A 21,037-nucleotide genomic window follows, 5' to 3' on the forward strand; every position below is an offset into this window, starting at 1 on the left:
CGTTTGGACAGTTCACCAACAAATGACTCACTGAGTACTTTGAGTCCCCATTCAAACACAAGACCGCGATCGGAGTAAACTGCACTTAGTAGTTCACTATATCATATCAGTTAGGTTATAAAGTTTGCATTAAATGCTGTGTCATTTATGGTTCTCTGTAATGTAGGAGTGATTCACAACGCTTCGGTTTGATTGAATCGGTTTGAAAGAACGATTCACTTGATTCGGACACATGCGGATGATTCTTCTGTGATGTCGCGTTCTTTTATTCACTCTGGTGAAGTCGTTTAAGTAATAAATGTGACATTTTCATTCAGTTTGCCTGTACTTCAGTGATATTTGTTGTCTTCGGCATATAACGTTTCTAATGAGCGCTTTTGTGAGATACTAGAGCAGTTCTGTTAATGTTTGTGTGATATTTGAGCTCATCTGAGCCTCAGAACGAGATGATGGAGTTTGAAACGGGTAAGTATTTCATTTATCCTCCAGAAAACAGTCGCAGAAAGAGTTAGAGCACTGTAATCTGCGAGAGAATGTGAATCAGGGCATCTGCTCTGATACAAAGCTGCTCTTTCCAGCCGCTCGGTGCTTTGATCTGAATAATGAAGAATCACTCTGAGATCAGTTCTGACTTCAGCTAGCTGGCTCCTTACAAAGAGAACAAGAGACCTTTGATAAGGTGACCCTGACAGAGGAATCAGGGAGTGCTGGGGAGTTTCTAGAAGGAGAACATATAAAGGCTGTGAGATGGTCAGATCGCGTCTGATTTGGACTTCTGGAGCTCCTGAGCATTATTTTGTGAGACGGAGAAGACCTGCTGAGTGACGAGTGATCAGATGTTCATTAGTGATCAGATGTGCATTAGTGATCAGATGTTCATTAGTGATCGGATGTGCATTAGTGATCAGATGTTCATTAGTGATCAGATGTGCATTAGTGATCAGATGTGCATTAGTGATCAGATGTGCATTAGTGATCAGATGTTCATTAGTGATCAGATGTGCATTAGTGATCAGATGTGCATTAGTGATCAGATGTTCATTAGTGATCAGATGTTCATTAGTGATCAGAAGTGCATTAGTGATCAGATGTTCATTAGTGATCAGATGTTCATTAGTGATCAGATGTGCATTAGTGATCAGATGTGCATTAGTGATCAGATGTTCATTAGTGATCAGATGTTCATTAGTGATCAGATGTGCATTAGTGATCAGATGTGCATTAGTGATCAGATGTTCATTGGTGATCAGATGTTCATTGGTGATCAGATGTTCATTAGTGATCAGATGTTCATTAGTGATCAGATGTGCATTAGTGATCAGATGTGCATTAGTGATCAGATGTTCATTAGTGATCAGATGTTCATTAGTGATCAGATGTTCATTAGTGATCAGATGTTCATTAGTGATCAGATGTTCATTAGTGATCATATGTGCATTAGTGATCAGATGTGCATTAGTGATCAGATGTTCATTAGTGATCAGATGTGCATTAGTGATCAGATGTGCATTAGTGATCAGATGTGCATTAGTGATCAGATGTTCATTAGTGATCAGATGTTCATTAGTGATCAGAAGATGATGCTGTGTTTCAGAGCAAGCCAGGATCTTCTGGGAGGCGGTGGATGTTGATGCAGTGTTTGATGATCTGCTGGAGCGACTTCATCAGTTAAGATACACCATCAGAAACAACACTGCTACTGACAGAGGTACACACACACACACACACACACACACACACACACACACACGCACACGCACACGCACACACACACACACACACACACACAAATCATCCCGTGTCAAATAAAACCCCCCAAAAATCCCAGCTCATATTTTTTAAATTTTCCATTATTCTTTCTGAAGAAGGATAAACGTGTTTAGTGATGAAAGCCAAACTATTAAATGTGATGTATGTATATTGACTGAGTAATGCACTATTCTGTTGACTTTAGCAATCTTTGTGGCATTATGTGACAATGGTAACAGTTTAAAATGGGAAAAAGCACTTGTCAAGTTTTTTCTCCAAAGTTTGCAGACCTGTAACTCATGAAATGTTAAAGATATCTTAATGCCCATTTAGACTTTGTGTCTTAGCAAACTTTCCTTTTGGGTTCTTCATTTTTAAGGCATTGTAATATGCATTGATAAGAACTTCATTTGAACAACTTTAAAGGATTGTGAAGATTGTATCTCAGCCAAATATTGTCCGATCCTAACAAACCATACATCAATGGAAAGATCATTTATTCAGCTTCAGATGATGTAGAAATCTCAATTTCAGAAAATTGACCCTTATGACTGGTTTTGTGCTCCAGGGTCACATATTCATTCTATTTAAAGAGAAATGTCTGAAGAACGAATAATGTTGACTCTATAATTGTCTCTTGTTTCTCTATCAAACCAGCTGCACAGAACAGACCTGTCTGAGTGCTACAAATGCACTGAAATGGTCAATCTGACTTGTTATCTGTTCATGAGATTCTGTATTTGAATCGGTTCCAGCTGATCATGTGATTTTTCTGATCTGTTTCAGAGTACGTTCAGGCCATGAAGATCATTTTGGAGTCTGATCTCAGTTCCATCAGGAGCAAAGGCATCCAGGAGGTGCTGATTGATGAAGGTTTGTGCTGATAATCAGTAGCGCTGCTCGTGTTGTGTATTATACTGACGAGTCTGTGTTCCAGAAATACTGACGGTGACCGTCTCAGAGGCTCAGTGTTCTCCGGAGAGCCTGAGGAACGGTGTGGAGACGGAGGACTTTCTGCAGAAGGACGGCACACGGTCTGTCATTATTATAGTTATTATCATTTATTTGAGTAATAAACCACATATTTAATTACTCACCTGCCTTAAAACGCCAGCCTGATCTCCTCAACTGCATGATTAGACAATTAAGATCATTCAATCGTATGTCATAATATAATGTTATATTTACCAGAAACGCATCTTTAACCGTCTTACAAACATAGTTTCCCCCGACTGAGGAATGTAAGATTGTATAAACGTGTAGCACACAGGAAGTGACCTCGTTTGAACCCTTCCTGCAGCACGGAGGAGTTAAAAACCTTTCCTCGAGATTTAACACTTTGTGGCGTTGGCTGTGTTAGAGCGCAAACGTTTAACACTCTTAGCAAATACACTGTAGGAACATGATCAAACAAGTGTTTGTGTTTGATTTATGAGAGAATAACTACCAAACAGCGCCTCGTTTATAAAGATCTCAAATGTGAGCGTATAGTTACTATATTATGCTATTATCACATACATGGAAGACACGCATTAAAATGTCATTCAGTGTAACAATAGATCATATAACTGAAAATCTCGTCAGGCATGTTTGCTCATTACATGTTCTGTTTAATAATCAGAGTTTAACCAATCCTTGCCATTATCCTTCATACCACAAGCTTTTACCCATTTGTCCATTTACCCAAGTTTTTGATCATTTTAATTTAGTGCTTTCGTGATTAATCGCATCCAAAATGAAAGTTCTTGTTTATATAATATATATGTGTATACTGTGTATATTAAGTATTTATATATAAATACAAACACATGCATGTATTTTTAAAACATTTACATGTATATACATTTATATTCTTATATTTTATATTATATATAAGTGTATTTAATATATAAACATAACATTTTTCTTAAATATATACATGCATATGTTTGTATTTATATATACATAATTAATATACACAGTACACACATATATTATGTAAACACAAACTTTTATTTTGTATGCGATTAATCACGATTAATCGATTTTACAGCCCTAAATGTGTTTTATAAACGAGGCCTCAGCAACACTCATTCTGGCTTATTGAAGTAAGCAAACATTAATTTTAATAACCTTTTTTTTTTAATAGAAAATGGTAATCGCACCAGTGTTTTGGCTGTGTGTAGACGAGTTTTGAGTCTTGTTTTCTGGGTCATGCTCTAGTTCCAGTTCTTTTATTTAAAACAGTCTCAAGACTGACCAGACTGCTGTGAAACATCATAATGATCAAAAAGTAAAACACATTCAAAACATTCTCAACTTATAAAAGCTAAAGGAAACAAGTGAGTTTGGACCACAACCTGGAGCACAAAACCAGTCATAAGAATAAATCATCTGAATAAATAATCTCTCCATTGATGTATGGTTTGTTATGATAGGACAATATTTGTCTGAGATACAACTATTTGAAAATCTGGAATCTGAGGGAGCAAAAAAATCTAAATATTGAGAAAATCTCCTTTAAAGTTGTTCAAATGAAGTTCTTAGCAATGCATATTACTAATCAAAAATGAAGTTTTGATATATTTACGGTAGGAGATTTACTAAATATCTTCATGGAACATGATCTTAATATCCTAATGATTTTTGTCATAAAAGAGAAATGTATAATTTTGATCCATACAATGTATTGTTGGCTATTGCTGCAAAATATACCTGTGCTACTCATGACTGCTTTTGTGCTGCAGGGACACGTTTAAAAGTACCCAGGGCTGGCAGTGACTCTAGTTTAAATACAGTTTGCAAATCATTCCAAACCCATAAAATAAAAGGGTAAAAGGGCATAAAAGGAAAAAGCACATTTTCCAAATTCTGAGCAAACTGATGTCTGGCAGACTCTGCAGGGATGGGGAGTCGAGCTCCGATCACAGCCAGATGTCTGCAACAGGCCGAGCCGAGGCTGCGAGCGGTCCGGAGCTGCTGCTGTCTCCTCTGAGCGTCTGTTCTGAAGAGCCCAGGTCTCCTGTGCATCTCGTCTACCATCCACACGACTGCAGCGCCGCATGCGTCCCGCAGCTGCCCGATCACGCCGACCGCTGTCTGGGCCGCAACCCGCTGCGTGTGCCCATGCTGTGCCAGTTCCAGCGCCACTGCGATCCACGCGACGATTCTGACGCGCAAGACACTGGTGTGCTTTATAAAGCGCCGTGTGGACGGAGCCTGTGCTCCCTGGAGGAGGTAAGGCAAGGCAAAGTTTAAATCATCTTTCCATTGATGTATGGTTTGTTATGATCGGACAATATTTGGCTGAGATACAACTATTAGAAAATCTGGAATCTGAGGGAGCAAAAAAATCTAAATACTGAGAAAATCTCCTTTAAAGTTGTTCAAATGAAGTTCTTAGCAATGCATATTACTAATCAAAAATGAAGTTTTTATTCAGTAAATGCACAGCTAAACAGATGTGTTTTGAGTCTGGATTTAAATATGGTTGCTGATTTATCACATGTGATCTGTTCTGATCGAGGTGCTTCAGTTCCTGCTGCTGTCGGACAGCCTCGGCGTGCTGCAGCTAGACAACTTCAGTTTCGACCCACAGATCGTTCCAGAGAATCAGGTGCGAGCTCCGGACTCGGCTGCGCTGCTGTTCGAGCGAGACCTCAGCCGCGGGATCGAGCCGGTTCCCGTTTCTCTGTTCAACGAGCTGGACGGGACGCGGCCCAAAGAGTTCCGCTACCGTAAAGAGCGCTGGCCGCATGGCTGCTTCCTCAGCGCCACGCCGCTCTTCTCAGTGTGCTGCGACTGCACCGACGGCTGCGCAGACGCCCGGAGCTGCGCATGTGTTCAGCAGACACTCAGAGGCGCGGGAGAGCAGCAGGCTTACAGACACCAGCGGCTGAGCGCGCCCCTGAGCGCAGGGTGAGTCGGGAGGAGCTCGTGATCTGTCATGTGATGGGATTTGTTGATCTATCATGTGCAGGGCTCACAAAATTAGGACTGAGATGGACACTTGCTTCTTGCACTCCGGAGCTCGCTAAATGTCTAAATCCCCGTTATCCCTTCGGGTAGGTGCTCTTCTGATTTTGGTAGCCCGAAAATTAATTTAACATGCCCAAATAAAATAAAGACATAAATGTCAATCAAAATACACAAATATCAATGAATATCAAGGAAAGAGTTTTATTTTACTGTTTAAAAGGTATCTGCAGAATTCTTAAAAATCTATTCAAGGCAATTTGAAAAATAATTTCTTATACCATTTAACGTATTAAAAACTGTCTAAGGCCTTAAAACCTCTTCAGTTTAGTCGTATCAAATTTAAGGACCCGTGGGAGCAATGCTCCTCTCATTTCTTTTCTTTCTGAGCAAATCTTCTCTCTATCGGTCAGACATCTCTGTCTCCAGCAGAAGCATTCTTTACACCAGACCTGTACAGCACGCACACAAGTGAGTAACCTTTAACTTTAATGAGCTGTTTATATCTGATTTGACCCTTGATGTGACTAAATGATGTATATTTTAGGTTAAAGAGAAACATGTTTACTGAACAATACTCTGCAGTTCAACAGATTGCATCAATAAAGTTTTTTAAAGAAGTTTCTTTTGCTCATCAAGACGGTATCTATTTGATGATAAATACTGAATATTATTTCACAAAATATTAATGTGAAATATTATTGCAATTTAAAATGTTTTCTATTTTAATATACTTTCAAATGTAATTAATTCCTGTGAAGCAAAGCAGTATTTTCAGAGTCACATGATCCTTCAGAAGTTATTCTAATATACTGATTTATAATCAATGCTGGAAACAGTTTACTGCTTTTTTATTTTATTTAAATTTTATACTGTATTTTTTGGGACCTGTGATATTTAAAAAAAAAAAAAAACTTAAAAAGAACAGTGTTTAGTTAAAATAGAGATTTTGTTACAATATAAACTATTCAAAAGTTTAGGGTCAGAATTAATTTTTTTCTTTTTTAAAGATACTTTAAAAACGTTTAAAGAAAGTTAAATAAACTTTATTCAGTAAGGATGTGTTAAATGGATAAAACTGATAGTAAAGACTTCTATTGTTAGAAAATATTTCTATTTTGAATAAATGCTGTTCTCTTAAACTTTTTATTAATCAAAGAATCAAAGAATAAAGAAACACAGTTTCCAAATAAATATGAATCAGCAGAACAGTTTCCAGCATTGATAATAAATCAGTATATTATTATGATTTCTGAAGATCATGTGACACTGAAGACTGGAGTAATGATGCTGAAAATACAGCTGCAGATCACAGAAATACATTACAGTTTAAAGTATATTAAAATAGGAAACCAATATTAGAAATTGCAATAATATTTCACTATATCACTGTTTTTTCTGTATTTTTGAAATGAATACAGCCTTGATGAGCAAGAGACTCAAAAACAAGGTCAATTATTTATCAGGTTTATAATATAGCCCTGGGTGGTGATGGCGCAGTGGATAAGACACATGCCTTTGGTGTGAGAGACCCGGGTTCGAATCCACTGTGAGACACCAATGTGTCCCTGAGCAAGACACTTAACCCCTAGTTGCTCCAGAGGCGTGCGACCTCTGACATATATAGCAATTGTAAGTCGCTTTGGATAAAAGCGTCAGCTAAATGAATAAATGTAACATAATATATTATCAAAACAAACTATTTAAACTGATAGAATAGAATAGAATACAAACTGAAGCAAAACTTAAGCTGAGATCTGTAAGTTAAATATAAAAAAAACGTGAACCTATGAATTCTTCTATAGCGGTCTAAACATGGTTATGAAGTACAGTTTGTACAGTAGTCTTTCTTCTGCGCGTCCGCGGTGGAAGAGAGCGCTCAGTTTAGAGGAACACTGCGTGGAGTCCTGTATTTAAGGCCCGTCGGGCAGGCAGTGGTGCATTCTGGTAGCCCGACTGGAAAACACAATAGCCCCGGGACGTCGGGTGATTTTGTGAGCCCTGATGTGATTTGTCATGTGATCCGTTGTGATTTATCACATGATCAGTCGTGATCTTTCACATGGTTTGTTATGTGATCTTTTGTGATCTGTTGTGATTTGTTGACCTGTCACTTGATCAGTCATGTGATTTGTCAAATGATTTATTATGTGATGTTAGGCGTGTTTGACTTGAAGCGGCGCTGCACAGAATGATCAGTGCATGACATCAAAGTACCGCGAGAATGATTTGAAAGCATAGGGATCCGTCTGCTGTCTTATCGCTCTCGTGGTACTTGATGTCATACACTGATCATTCAGTGCAGCGCCGCTTCAAGTCGAATGTGCCTGTAATGTGATGTCACGTGATCTGTTGACCTGTCACGTGATCTGTCATGTGATCTGTTGACCGGTCACGTGATCTGTCATGTGATCTGTTGACCGGTCACGTGATCTGTCATGTCATCTGTTGACCGGTCACGTGATCTGTCATGTCATCTGTTGACCGGTCACGTGATCTGTCATGTCATCTGTTGACCGGTCACGTGATCTGTCATGTGTTCTGTTGACCGGTCACGTGATCTGTCATGTCATCTGTTGACCGGTCACGTGATCTGTCATGTCATCTGTTGACCTGTCACGTGATCTGTCATGTCATCTGTTGACCGGTCACGTGATCTGTCATGTCATCTGTTGACCTGTCACGTGATCTGTCAGGTTGTTCGAGTGCAGCCCGTGGTGCAGCTGTGCGAGGAGCCGCTGTCAGAACCGTGTGGTGCAGAAGGGTCTGCGTGTGCGGCTGCAGGTGTTTCGTACGCTGGACCGCGGCTGGGCTGTACGCTGCAGAGATGACCTCGACAAGGGAACCTTCGTCTGCATTTACGCAGGTACTCCTGCTCACACCAGCGTCATCATCAAACACTTACATGACCGAAATACAACCTTTTCATTACGTAAACTAAAATAAAATATAAATAACAATTATCTTTATATCAGAAAATAAACTTTTTCATTACTTCAAATATAAGTCGGGGTTTTTATCATTAAGTTATGAAAGCTAGTGTCTGCTACAAAAAATATATATAAATATCTCACAATTTTCTCTCTTTTTTTAAATAAATGAATTCTGAGTTTGCATCTTGCGGTTCTGTTTCCTTGTTTCTGCCACAGAATACAAAATAAAAAATCTCACAATTCTGACTTTTTTTTTCTCGCAATATATAGCTTGCAATTTTGACTCAGAATCTCTCAGAACTGCAAGAACAAGTAAGGATTGAGAGATAAGAAGTCGCAATTACCTTTTTAATTCTGTGATGGAAACATGCTTCTATATTTACTAAAACTAACAACATTTACATTACTTGAAATAAAATGATTATTAACTGATATAAAACCAAATATAAAAAAACTTTAGCTTATTTTCAGGCAGCATTTCTCACTTTTGTTTAGTTTTAGTTTAACAGTACTAAAATAACTCAAACTAAAGTTAAAAAAAAATTAATAAAAAAAAAAAATATATATATATATATATATATATATTAGTGCTGTCAAATGATTAATCGTGATTAATCGCATCTAAAATAAAAGTTTTTGTTACATAATATTTGAGTGTGTAGACTGTACTGTGTATAATTATGTATATATAAATACAAACACATGCATATATATAAGAAAAATATGATATGTTTATATATTATATATATTTATATAAAATAAAAAATCTAATGATATAAATATGGAAATATTTCCAAAATATATACAGTATGTATGTGCTTTTATAAATACATAATAAATAAACACAGTACACATGCATGTATCATGTAAACAAAAACTTTTATTTAGGACAAAATTAATCGCGATTAATTGTTTGACAGCTCTAATATATATAGACATCTTAAAAAAACCTTTTTAATAAACTAATTAATTGAAAATATGAACAAAAATGATAATAGTATCTCAGTGATACTAAAATTTGACAGCAGTTTGTTGAGATGAACTGGTCTGGTCTGCATTGGTTCTGATGCGTTCTCTCGTGCGCAGGCGTGGTTCTCCGACAGCTGCAGAGCGTGGAGCAGCCGGCGGATCGAGAGCTGCCCGTGTCTGATGACGAGGTGGAGGTGGTGGAGGAGTGGATGCTGCCCGCCGGACCGATGGAGACGGTCAGTGAGCCGCTGGACTGCTCTCCGCCGCTGTATGTTCCTGTGATCCAGAGACCCGCCGATCAGAGTCCACTCGCTCAGCTCAAGGTCAGTGCCCCGCCTGCAGGTGACCTTTGACCTGGTGCTCAGGGTCAGGTGAAGCACTCGCCCATCATCAGTAGAGATCATTTCGTTAACGAAAACTACAAGCTACTACGCAAGCGTTCATGAGTGCGGTTGCCAGATATCAAGAGCTCAAATCCCCCAATCAGAACTTCTCTGTTACGAGGATACAGTTTCTGTCCGGTGTTTTGCTTATTTATGGTAATCTGGCAACCATGCGCTCGCTCTTTATTGCAGAAGTTATGATCTGAAACACCGAAAAGCAAGCTGGAGTTTAGCGATCTCAATGAAAGCATCATAATTGAGCCGGTCTGTGTTCTGTCATCAGATCTCGACTATATTGTCTGCGATTGTGGTTTCTGAATAAATGCACTTACTCAAACGCTGTTGTTTTAATAGAGAAACATTATTATTATTAAACATTATAGAGTTATTGGAATTACTATTAGGAATTTATAATAGTTTTTGTTTGTTTTACCAGTTTTCATAATGTAGACCGAGAGAGTCTTTGATGTTAATTTCTATAATAAATAGCCTCTAATATATCATTACACTAGATAAGGTCAAATAAACCATGTGCATGAGTTCACATTCTATTGATTTGTGTTTATTGGTGAAAGTGCAATACCTGAAATGCAAAAGTACATTTCTCAAATGACAACAATCATTACGATTATAATTTTGAGCAAAAATCATTTTGATCAGTTTAACCATTATACAGCATGATGAAAATATGAATAAGATTTCATTAAATAAAACCTGACTAAAATGCTCAGACATTTCGTCGACTAAAACTCGAATAAACAAAAACAGAACAACGATGACTAAATATAATAATAACTAAAACAAGACTAAATTAGAAATATAGTAGCTGCTAAAATTAACACTGGTGCACAGTTCATTAATAATCTTATTGCTAAAATGTCAAGTTTTCATGGACTAAATCTAGACTTAAATACTTTAGATTTTCTTTGAATAAAACTAGACTAAAATACTGAGACTTTTAGTCGACCAAAACTTGACAAAAACTAAAAAAGGATAAGGTTGAGTAAATATGATAAAAGCTAGCAAGGACATTTAACACGGGACTAAGACTGAAATAGAAACAGCTGATGAAAAGAGCATTAGTCGCAGTGTGGATGAAGCATGGATGTGTTTTCTCCTCTGTTTCAGGATCAGCAGCAGGACTGCAGTGAGAACGGTAAGATCAGAAACACATCCAGTGCTGTGTGTGTGTGTGTGTGTGTGTGATTCTGTGTGTGTGTGTGATTCTGTGTGTGTGTGTGTGTGTGATTCTGTGTGTGTGTGTGATTCTGTGTGTGTGTGATTCTGTGTGTGTGTGTGATTCTGTGTGTGTGATTCTGTGTGTGTGTGTGATTCTGTGTGTGTGTGTGATTCTGTGTGTGTGATTCTGTGTGTGTGTGTGTGTGTGACTCTGTGTGTGTGATTCTGTGCGTGTGATTCTGTGTGTGTGTGTGTGTGTGTGTGTGTCTCTGTGTGTGTGATTCTGTGTGTGTGTGTGTGATTCTGTGTGTGTGTGTGTGTGTGTGATTCTGTCTGTGTGTGTGTGATTCTGTGTGTGTGTGTGTGTGTGTGTGTGATTCTGTCTGTGTGTGTGTGATTCTGTGTGTGTGTGTGTGTGTGTGTGTGTGTGTGTGTGTGATTCTGTGTGTGTTTGTAGGGAACGAGGCGTGTGAGCAGATCGTGAGGAAGAAGCCCAGACTGACCGAATCAAACGGGCACGGCGCTGAGATCACCACACACTCGCAGCACAAACACACACACGAGCAGCTGTATTACCTGGACGCCTCGAAAGAGGGAAACGTGGCCCGATTCTTCAACGTAAGTTTCAGCAGACCTTACCCACTCATGTGATCTGCTGATGACTATATATCTGTGTCCCTGCAGCACAAAAGCAGTCATGAGTAACACAGGTATATCTGTAGCAATAACCAACAATACATTGTATGGATCAAAATTATACATTTCTCTTTTATGACAAAAATCATTAGGATATTAAGATCATGTTCCATCAAGATATTTAGTAAATTTCCTACCGTAAATATATAAAAACTTCATTTTTGATTAGTAATATGCATTGCTAAGAACTTCATTTGAACAACTTTAAAGGAGATTTTCTCAATATTTAGATTTTTTTGCTCCCTCAGATTCCAGATTTTCTAATAGTTGTATGTCAGACAAATATTGTCCTATCATAACAAACCATACATCAATGGAAAGATCATTGCTTCAGATGATGTAGAAATCCCAATTTTGAAAACTTTACCCTTATGACTGGTTTTGTGGTCCAGGGTCACAAATGTTGTATCATATATTTGTATCAATCCTTCATGGTGATGGATATGGAGCATAAGAACTGGTGCTAATAATAGCAGTATGTGCTTATTTAATAATTTGTGTTTGATTGACCTGCAGCACAGCTGTGAGCCGAACCTCTTCGTCCAGAACATCTTCACTGACACACACGACCCACAGTTCCCTCTCATCGCCTTCTTCACGAGCAGGTGAGGATCGTTCAGAATCAGACACGGACACACTGAGAGTGAAGAAACAAACACTGCTCTCTGCTTCCTTTCTCAGGTCTGTTAAAGCAGGAACTGAACTGACCTGGAGCTGGCCGTCCGCAGCAGGAAGTGACCGCGGTCATGTGACGCTCTCGTCTGATTGAGACCTAACCCTAACTCTACAGTAAAGCTGCACAGAAACCATGAAGGGCTCATACTGTAAAGACTTCATTAAAATAACCGGTCCAGAGTTAAATGTTTGGGGAATTTTAAATGCCTGATGAATAAAATATAGAATAGTGCTCTTTATACTTAGTTTATTAATTTTGTATGACTTTTCCAGATGTAAAAATCACTTTTAAAATGATCTGTTTGTATTTCTAAGACTGAAAATCCTGCTGCTTCAAAAAGAAGAGCTGGAGTAAATTAAAATATCTGAACATGAAGTTAATACTCGTTTGGTCTCTTCAAACCTTTTCTGATCATTTTGAGTCCCACTGGTTGAGAATGACTGGCTTCATCTGAAGATGCACAAGATATGAAAGACAACCTGATATGGGTTTAAGTGCTGAAGCGTCTCTTAAAATATTTCAGGTTGAAGCTTTAACAGCGATGCAATCTTTCCATTAGACTGAAGGTTCTTTACAGGAAACAGTTCTTAAGATTTGCTCTTCAAACAGAAACCTTTATTCTTAAGTGTTTGCTTGCCTTCAAACCTGACTCAAGGACCCGTGTGTAAATCAATAAACCACAGCAAACCAAGTTTATACCGGATTATGAAGTGACTTCAGACGCATGTGTGATGAATAAACTGTCAGGTTTATGAAACAGCTGGAAACATGCCATGTACCAAAAATAAAAGAAACATTATGAATCTAGTTGAGCTCTAGGCTCTCCATATTTGCTTTTAGCCTACCGAGTGTGTTTTGGATCTTGAAGTACATTTGATGTTACTGAATTTCAGTGTTTAAGTAGAAGGGCTCTTGAATGCAAACCAATGCTTTTGAAAACTTCAGCTTGAGCTCAGAGTTAGTCTTTGAAGGCCACAAGCATAAAAACGAGCTAAAAGCCACAAATGAGACTAGTTTACACTTCATGTGGGACTTCTGAAGGTCAAACAGTCATAAAGACACCGGAACAGGCAGACTTGAGAAAACCAGATTTATTAAATTAAAACAATCAAGAGTCAAGTGCTTAAAACCGATCCCGCGCGTCAGAAGTCCTGGGACTGCACCTGTTTGCTGGAGTCGGCTGCAGGGTCCCGCGGGGCTTTGGTTTTCTTGGGAAGAAGCTGCGCCTGGATGTTGGGAAGCACGCCGCCCTCCGCGATCGTGACGCCGCCCAGCAGCGTGTTCAGCTCCTCGTCGTTGCGCACCGCGAGCTGGATGTGCCGCGGCGCGATGCGCAGCTTCTTATTGTCGCGGCTCGCGTTGCCCGCCAGCTCCAGCACCTCCGCGCACAGATACTCGATGACCGCCGTCAGGTACACCGCCGCTCCGGAGCCGATGCGCGGCGCGTAGTTCCCCTTGCGCAGGAGACGCGCGACGCGGCCGACGGGGAACTGCAGCCCCGCGCGCGCCGAACGCGACACGGAGGACGCCTTGGTCTTCGGCGCAGCGACCAGTTTCTTACCGCGGCCAGACATGGTAAAAAACGCTCTGGGGGAGACAAGTAAAGTTAAACCACGTTAAGTGAAACCAGTAAAACAAAAACAGCACAACCGAGTCTGATCAAGCCCCTGAAGAGTCTAACAGATTGAAAGTGTAAATGAATACTGATTTTTAAGACTGAAGTTGGGGTTCGAACTCGGGACGCAGCGCTTAAGTTAAGGTAGTCAATTTGAAGTGGAGCTGCAAAAAAAGTTAATAATAAAGAGTCGTTCGAAGACAAGAATTGGTATGTTTTAGGACAACTTTGAAAAAGTTGATTTACTTTAAAGGCTGACTACTGTAAACAACCACAGAATTAATGACACATGTAGAGTCTGACTTAAGTAGGCTAGTCAAAAGTTGAATTTAAACTTACATTAAAACACCATAAACTTACCTGATTAAGACACCTCGCAAACAAAGAACAGCAGCAAAACTGTTTGATTCGCAGCTGAGGGTCTTGTGTTTTATACCAGAGCTTAATTGAGTTTAATTGACCCTCATCTGTGCAAATGAGCTGGTGGCCAATCAGCTGTTTGAATTCATTATTTTGTCATTGATCAATGTTAAGTGAGTCGCAATGAGCGCATTTCAACACTTAAAAAAATGAAAATTAAATTTCAAGAATTTAATGCATTTAAATAATTATTTAAGAAATAAAGTCAGCTATTTGCGTATAAGCTTGTTTATATTAGGTAATATTTAAATGTTTATTATAATTTACATTTAGTCATTTAGCAGATGCTTTTATCCAAAGTGACTTATAAATGAGGAGAATAGAGCAATCAAAACCAACTAAAGAGCAATGATATATAAGTACTGTAACAAGGGTTCTTTTAATATTATAAATAAAAAGAAAATAAATATATCAAATAGAATTAGAATAGTGATAGATTTAGAGGATGAATATAATATTTATCCATTTCAGTATCTTGAATTTGATGCTGTCAGGAATTTATTTGCATATTGTATTTCACAAAACAAATGTCAAAGTCTATAATGCACTGTACTCTAATATTGAGTTATTTTAGGAAGTCGTTAAAATATGAATAGAATGTTAAACAGTGTATTCCCTTCATGATTCTCATGATTTCTTTCACAGGTTTAGTAACTTGTTTTTTGTTTAGTTTTTTTAATTATGCAACAAAAGAACAACAAATACAAAGACAGAATAAGAACAAAAGACAATGAGGGTTATGTACATTAATAATCCAAGCATGCTATGTGAGCTTATAAGAATCCCACCATCAAACCCTAACATGCAGCAGAATTATTAGAGTTTCTTACAGAGGTTACATACACATCAAACATGTTCCTGAAAACAAACATTTACATTTATGAACGTAAAATTTGGCACGAAATAGCAATAAATTGATAATAAATTTAAAGTGAGAAGGGTCTAGATTCAAAGTGTAACAAAAAAAAAATGGGGGGGGGGGGGGGGGTTATACAGAAGATTGGATATAAATTATAATTTTTTTTTTTTTTACAAAATTGGAAAAGTCAACCCAGAACCCTTCCCAATAAGCACAGTCCCAAAATAAATGATTTATTGTTTCTTCAGACTGAAGACAAAAGGAGCAATTGGGGGAAATACTATTATTAAATGTAGCAAGTTTGTAATTTACCTGGTAGCAATTATGGATCATTTTAATAGAGACTTTAACAACTTTATTAGATAAGAAGCCAAAAATCCTCCCACTCTGTATCACTAAATATGATATTCCAAAAACACACACAAGCAGGTAAAGAAATCTGAGATTTATTAAGTAATTGAACGAATTTCTTTGTAACTTGTTTGTGGCTTGGAGTCTTCTGTAACCACGTGTTGAGGTCACATGACAGCTGTTTTGATCATGTGATCATTTGTGGTGGAGTTCGCTCATGACTCGTGCGATCAAATGAATCGTGGTCGGTGCGATTTTATGAATCATTTGTGTTCAGTGACTCGTTGTGGCTCATTTGATTCAGTGGTGTCAGGAGTCATGACTCATGTGAATCATTTGTGTTCAGTGTTCACAGGGATCAGTTAGGAGTCGTTGACAGTGAATCGTTTACAGTGGTCAGTGGCTGGTGTGGTTCAGTAGTGATGATGATGATGATGAAGAGTCGCTCGCTGCTCGCGGTGTGTGTCGCGCTCGTCGCCGCTCTCGGTGTCTCTCTGTCGGTTCCGCCGCATGAGGAGGTGGCTCGGATGGCCCGGTTCGTGGTCAATAAGTGCGACTGGGCTTCGATGGCGACGATCTCCACTCACGATCCGGTCCGAGGACAGCCGTTCTCCAACGCCTTCTCCATCAGCGACGGGCCCGCGGGCAACGGAACCGGAACCCCGTACCTGTACCTCACACACCTGGAGATCTCGGTGCAGGACCTGCAGGTGCGGATCAATACTGATCAATAATCCATACTCATAGAGATACAGAACCCGAACGACCATGCTTTTACTGCATTTGAACACTAGATAAAGTCATAATTCTTGTTTGATTTGGTCATATTAAAGTTTTTTCCGAAGGGGACTCAGGACTTCTCTTTTTATCACTTCATAAATCAGGAAATACTGTCAACAGACAGATTTTCACCATGTTTTAGGAGTAAAATATTATAGAAATCAGTGTGAATGAAATATGAACAGACCTTCAGAATACAGAGAGGAATAAAACTGTAAAATTTTATAAAATTTTGTTCTATTTTGCTTCATAATTTGTCTTTTTTCAGACTACAGGAAATATATATATTTATGTGTATCTTATATATATATATATATATATATATATGTATATAATTTAAATGTGTATTTTGGGTGTTTTCTTTCCACTCTTTCTTTCTGAAGACATGATATGGAAGCAAAAGAGACCAAAGTGCCAAATGTAAAAATAGATAAAATACCAATAGATAAAGTGTAATAAAATTATATTAATAGTAAAAAATAATAATAATAATAATAATGAAAAATATAAAATATGTAATAAATAGATCAAATGCAAAAAAACATGAACTGCCATGAAATAATTTTAAATGTTACATAATATTTTTTTTATTGTATTTTGTTTTTATGACTATGTAACACTGATGTGGTTTTATGTAAGTGTGACATAAGTGTGATTCAGCACACGACTGTCAGGACGCAGCGATTTCACTTTATCAACATCCAGCAGAACTGAGCAGCTGAAGTTAAAAAAGTAAAGTAAAGTAAAGTCGTGACGTATTGTAACCCATACTCGAAATTGGTGCTCTGCGTTTAACCCATCCAAGTGCACACACACAGCAGTGAGTAGTGAACAAATGCGCACACACACACACACACACACACACACACCGTGAACACACACCCGGAGCAGTGGGCAGCCATGCTGCGGCACCCGGGGAGCAGTTGGGGGTTCGGTGCCTTGCTCAAGGGCACCTCAGTCGTGGTATTGAGGGTGGAGAGAGCGCTGGACATTCACTCCCCCCACCTACAATCCCTGCCGGCCGGGGACTCGAACCCGCAACCTTTCGATTACGAGTCCGACTCTCTAACCATTAGGCCACGACTTCCCCACCAAAAAAAACATGAACACACACTGCAGATGACTGATGATCTAATCTGTGTGTGTGTGTGTGACAGGTGAATCCCCAGGCGTCTCTGTCCGTGTCTCTGGCTCAGACCAGCTACTGTAAGAATCATGGATTCGATCCTCAGAGTCCGCTGTGTGCCCACATCATCCTGTCGGGCTCCATGGTGGAGGTACAGCACTCCTCGTGCGATGTGAATCGGTGTGAATCAGTGATGGTGTGAATCAGTGATGATGTGACAGTGAATCGGTGTGAATCAGTGATGGTGTGACAGTGAATCGGTGTGAATCAGTGATGGTGTGACAGTGAATCGGTGTGAATCAGTGATGGTGTGACAGTGAATCGGTGTGAATCAGTGATGGTGTGACAGTGAATCGGTGTGAATCAGTGATGGTGTGACAGTGAATCGGTGTGAATCAGTGATGATGTGACAGTGAATCGGTGTGAATCAGTGATGGTGTGACAGTGAATCGGTGTGAATCAGTGATGGTGTGACAGTGAATCGGTGTGAATCAGTGATGGTGTGAATCAGTGATGATGTGACAGTGAATCGGTGTGAATCAGTGATGGTGTGATGGTGAATCGGTGTGAATCAGTGATGGTGTGAATCAGTGATGGTGTGACAGTGAATCGGTGTGAATCAGTGATGGTGTGAATCAGTGATGATGTGACAGTGAATCGGTGTGAATCAGTGATGGTGTGACGGTGAATCGGTGTGAATCAGTGATGGTGTGGCAGTGAATCGGTGTGAATCAGTGATGGTGTGAATCAGTGATGGTGTGACAGTGAATCGGTGTGAATCAGTGATGGTGTGAATCAGTGATGATGTGACAGTGAATCGGTGTGAATCAGTGACGGTGAATCGGTGTGAATCAGTGATGGTGTGGCAGTGAATCGGTGTGAATCAGTGATGGTGTGAATCAGTGAATCGGTGTGAATCAGTGATGATGTGACAGTGAATCGGTGTGAATCAGTGATGGTGTAACAGTGAATCGGTGTGAATCAGTGATGATGTGACAGTGAATCGGTGTGAATCAGTGATGATGTGACAGTGAATCGGTGTGAATCAGTGATGGTGCAACAGTGAATCGGTGTGAATCAGTGATGGTGTCAAGTCAAGTCACCTTTACTTATATAGCGCTTTTTACAATGCAAATTGTGTCAAAGCACTGCACAATATAAAAAAAAAAAAGGAAAATAAAGTGTCAATAACAGTGGTGTGACAGTGAATCGGTGTGAATCAGTGAATTGGTTTGAATCAGTGATGGTGTGACGGTGAATCGGTGTGAATTGGTTTGAATCAGTGATGGTGTGACAGTGAATCGGTGTGAATCAGTGATGGTGTGACAGTGAATCGGTGTGAATCAGTGAATCAGTGTGAATCGGTGTGAATCAGTGAATTGGGTGAATCAGTGATGGTGTGACAGTGAATCAGTGTGAATCGGTGTGAATCAGTGAATTGGTGTGAATCAGTGATGGTGTGACAGTGAATCGGTGTGAATCAGTGAATTGGGTGAATCAGTGATGGTGTGAATCAGTGAATTGGTGTGAATCAGTGAATTGGGTGAATCAGTGAATTGGGTGAATCAGTGATGGTGTGACAGTGAATCAGTGTGAATCGGTGTGAATCAGTGAATTGGTGTGAATCAGTGATGGTGTGACAGTGAATCGGTGTGAATCAGTGAATTGGGTGAATCAGTGATGGTGTGACAGTGAATCGGTGTGAATCAGTGAATTGGGTGAATCAGTGATGGTATGACAGTGAATCAGTGTGAATCGGTGTGAATCAGTGAATTGGTGTGAATCAGTGATGGTGTGACAGTGAATCGGTGTGAATCAGTGAATTGGGTGAATCAGTGATGGTGTGACGGTGAATCTGTTTTAGGTGAACGGCAGCGAGGCATCAGTGGCTAAAGCTGCTCTGTTCAGTAGACACCCAGAGATGATTGATTGGCCCACCGACCACAGCTGGTTCTTCGCCAAGATGAACATCACACAGGTCTGGGTGCTCGATTACTTCGGCGGAGTGAAAACCGTCACGGCGGAGGAGTATTACCGAGCCACTCCGTACCGGAAACACAGTGGTGAGTCCAGCAGATGTGATTGAGCTTCACTAAGATGATTCACTTACATGACTCAGTTCCATTCAGTCAGTGTGAATCAGCACTAAACTCATTATTTACTCTGAAATCATTTAACTCCTATGCTGTACTGAAAATCCTTTAGCTCAGTTGGTGTTCCTGGCCTTCTGCAGAGTAGCTTATAAATCACTCATTATGCTATATTATCATTTATTATAAAGCTATAGCAATATGTAGTCAGTAGGGTTTAGTCCAATGCGATAACATTAACTAGCATTTAACTAGCAGTAAAATGACCTGAACAACATGATGGTTAAACAGTTGGTCAGATGAAGCTTCATTTGAAGTAAAATACAGTAAAATCTTTTGTTTTGTTAAATCATTTGAAGTAGAGTGGGTAGACTGGACATTTCTGAGTGAACAATTCACTGAATCAGAGTTTTGAATCGATTCACTGAAACAGTTCAGAGACACATGCAGTTATCTTCTCCTCACCAGCAATATAGTACTGAATATACTGTTCCTATGAGGTCTGAGCGCAGCTGTTATCAGTCTGAACCAGACGCTGTGGTGAACGTCACGTGACCTCAGTGTGTGTGTGTGTGTGTGTTTCTACAGGAAGTGACATGCTGTAATCCTGATTAACCGGATCAGAATCACTGATGGAGTGTTTCAGAAGAGACTGATGAATATTTCTCAGGTTGATGCTGTTTGAATCGTGTGTGTGTGACGTATTAATCACATGTTGTTCATTTCTCCAGGGCATTACTGGAGCATGATGTGTAAATCTAAATCTAGTTGCTGCATTTTTTGTAAGCATTTTGTAAAATTCTTCCGAATGATTTTTGCAGTTTGCACAAGCGCTTTCATTCGACTGTTTGCAGATTCACAAACAAATGCAAATTCAGATTGAAATCTTAAGAAAGCCTCGTGAGATTCGCGTGTGACTCTCATAAATGTTCAGTTTGGTGAAATATGAATCTCACGAGACGTTTTTGCTCATTTTGCTTGTATTTGATAGTCGGTTTGTGTTTTCACGCACAGCTGACGTCTTCCAGTCCTATAAAATCACACAGACGCCAATCAAACGATATTTACTCAGAGTGGTTATTTTTCTAACGCTGGTGTGTATTTTTAATAAGCATTGTTTTGTCATGATGCAGTGAAATAAAGAGCTGATCTTTGATTGGATTGTGTTTGCCTCTCGTTCTGTTAATTGCTCATATCTTTTTCTGAGAATGAGTAGGCCGCGCGCGCGTGTGTGTGTGTGTGTGTCGTCAGTGTTTC

The 21,037-nt window shown here is 39.3% G+C and overlaps 3 protein-coding genes across 6 annotated transcripts; 2 read left to right on the forward strand and 1 right to left on the reverse strand.

Moving 5' to 3' along the window:
- The first annotated feature begins 212 nt into the window (after positions 1 to 212).
- On the forward strand, positions 213 to 12,917 carry LOC306873590 (histone-lysine N-methyltransferase SETDB2-like). 4 transcript variants are annotated; one of them, XM_079423006.1, is made up of 12 exons: positions 213 to 465; positions 1,595 to 1,708; positions 2,536 to 2,622; positions 2,687 to 2,783; positions 4,632 to 4,965; positions 5,264 to 5,646; positions 8,400 to 8,569; positions 9,723 to 9,932; positions 11,117 to 11,144; positions 11,625 to 11,785; positions 12,380 to 12,468; positions 12,545 to 12,917. In XM_079423006.1, exons 1-9 carry the CDS (start codon positions 447 to 449, stop codon positions 11,137 to 11,139), a joined length of 1,437 nt encoding a protein of 478 aa, XP_079279132.1. In that variant the 5' UTR covers positions 213 to 446; the 3' UTR covers positions 11,140 to 11,144; positions 11,625 to 11,785; positions 12,380 to 12,468; positions 12,545 to 12,917. The 4 variants fall into 4 exon arrangements, with proteins under 4 accessions (XP_079279132.1, XP_079279129.1, XP_079279131.1 ...); XM_079423003.1 differs by having other exon boundaries at positions 222 to 465; positions 4,623 to 4,965; positions 5,255 to 5,646; XM_079423005.1 differs by having other exon boundaries at positions 231 to 465; positions 4,623 to 4,965.
- Positions 12,918 to 13,645: 728 nt separating this feature from the next.
- LOC306874117 (protein CREG1-like) lies at positions 13,646 to 20,941 on the forward strand. The gene is made up of 5 exons (XM_079423896.1): positions 13,646 to 14,114; positions 16,131 to 16,494; positions 17,722 to 17,841; positions 19,555 to 19,753; positions 20,369 to 20,941. The coding sequence occupies exons 2-5, from the start codon at positions 16,207 to 16,209 to the stop codon at positions 20,383 to 20,385; spliced, it is 624 nt and encodes a 207-aa protein (XP_079280022.1). The 5' UTR covers positions 13,646 to 14,114; positions 16,131 to 16,206; the 3' UTR covers positions 20,386 to 20,941.
- On the reverse strand, positions 13,682 to 14,113 carry LOC306874118 (histone H2A-like; the record flags this gene model as incomplete). The annotated part of the gene is made up of 1 exon (XM_079423897.1): positions 13,682 to 14,113. The coding sequence occupies one exon, from the start codon at positions 14,111 to 14,113 to the stop codon at positions 13,682 to 13,684; it is 432 nt and encodes a 143-aa protein (XP_079280023.1).
- Positions 20,942 to 21,037: the final 96 nt, after the last annotated feature.

Source organism: Barbus barbus (assembly GCF_936440315.1).
Source record: "Barbus barbus genome assembly, chromosome: 8".
In the NCBI taxonomy this organism is placed as follows: domain Eukaryota; kingdom Metazoa; phylum Chordata; class Actinopteri; order Cypriniformes; family Cyprinidae; genus Barbus; species Barbus barbus.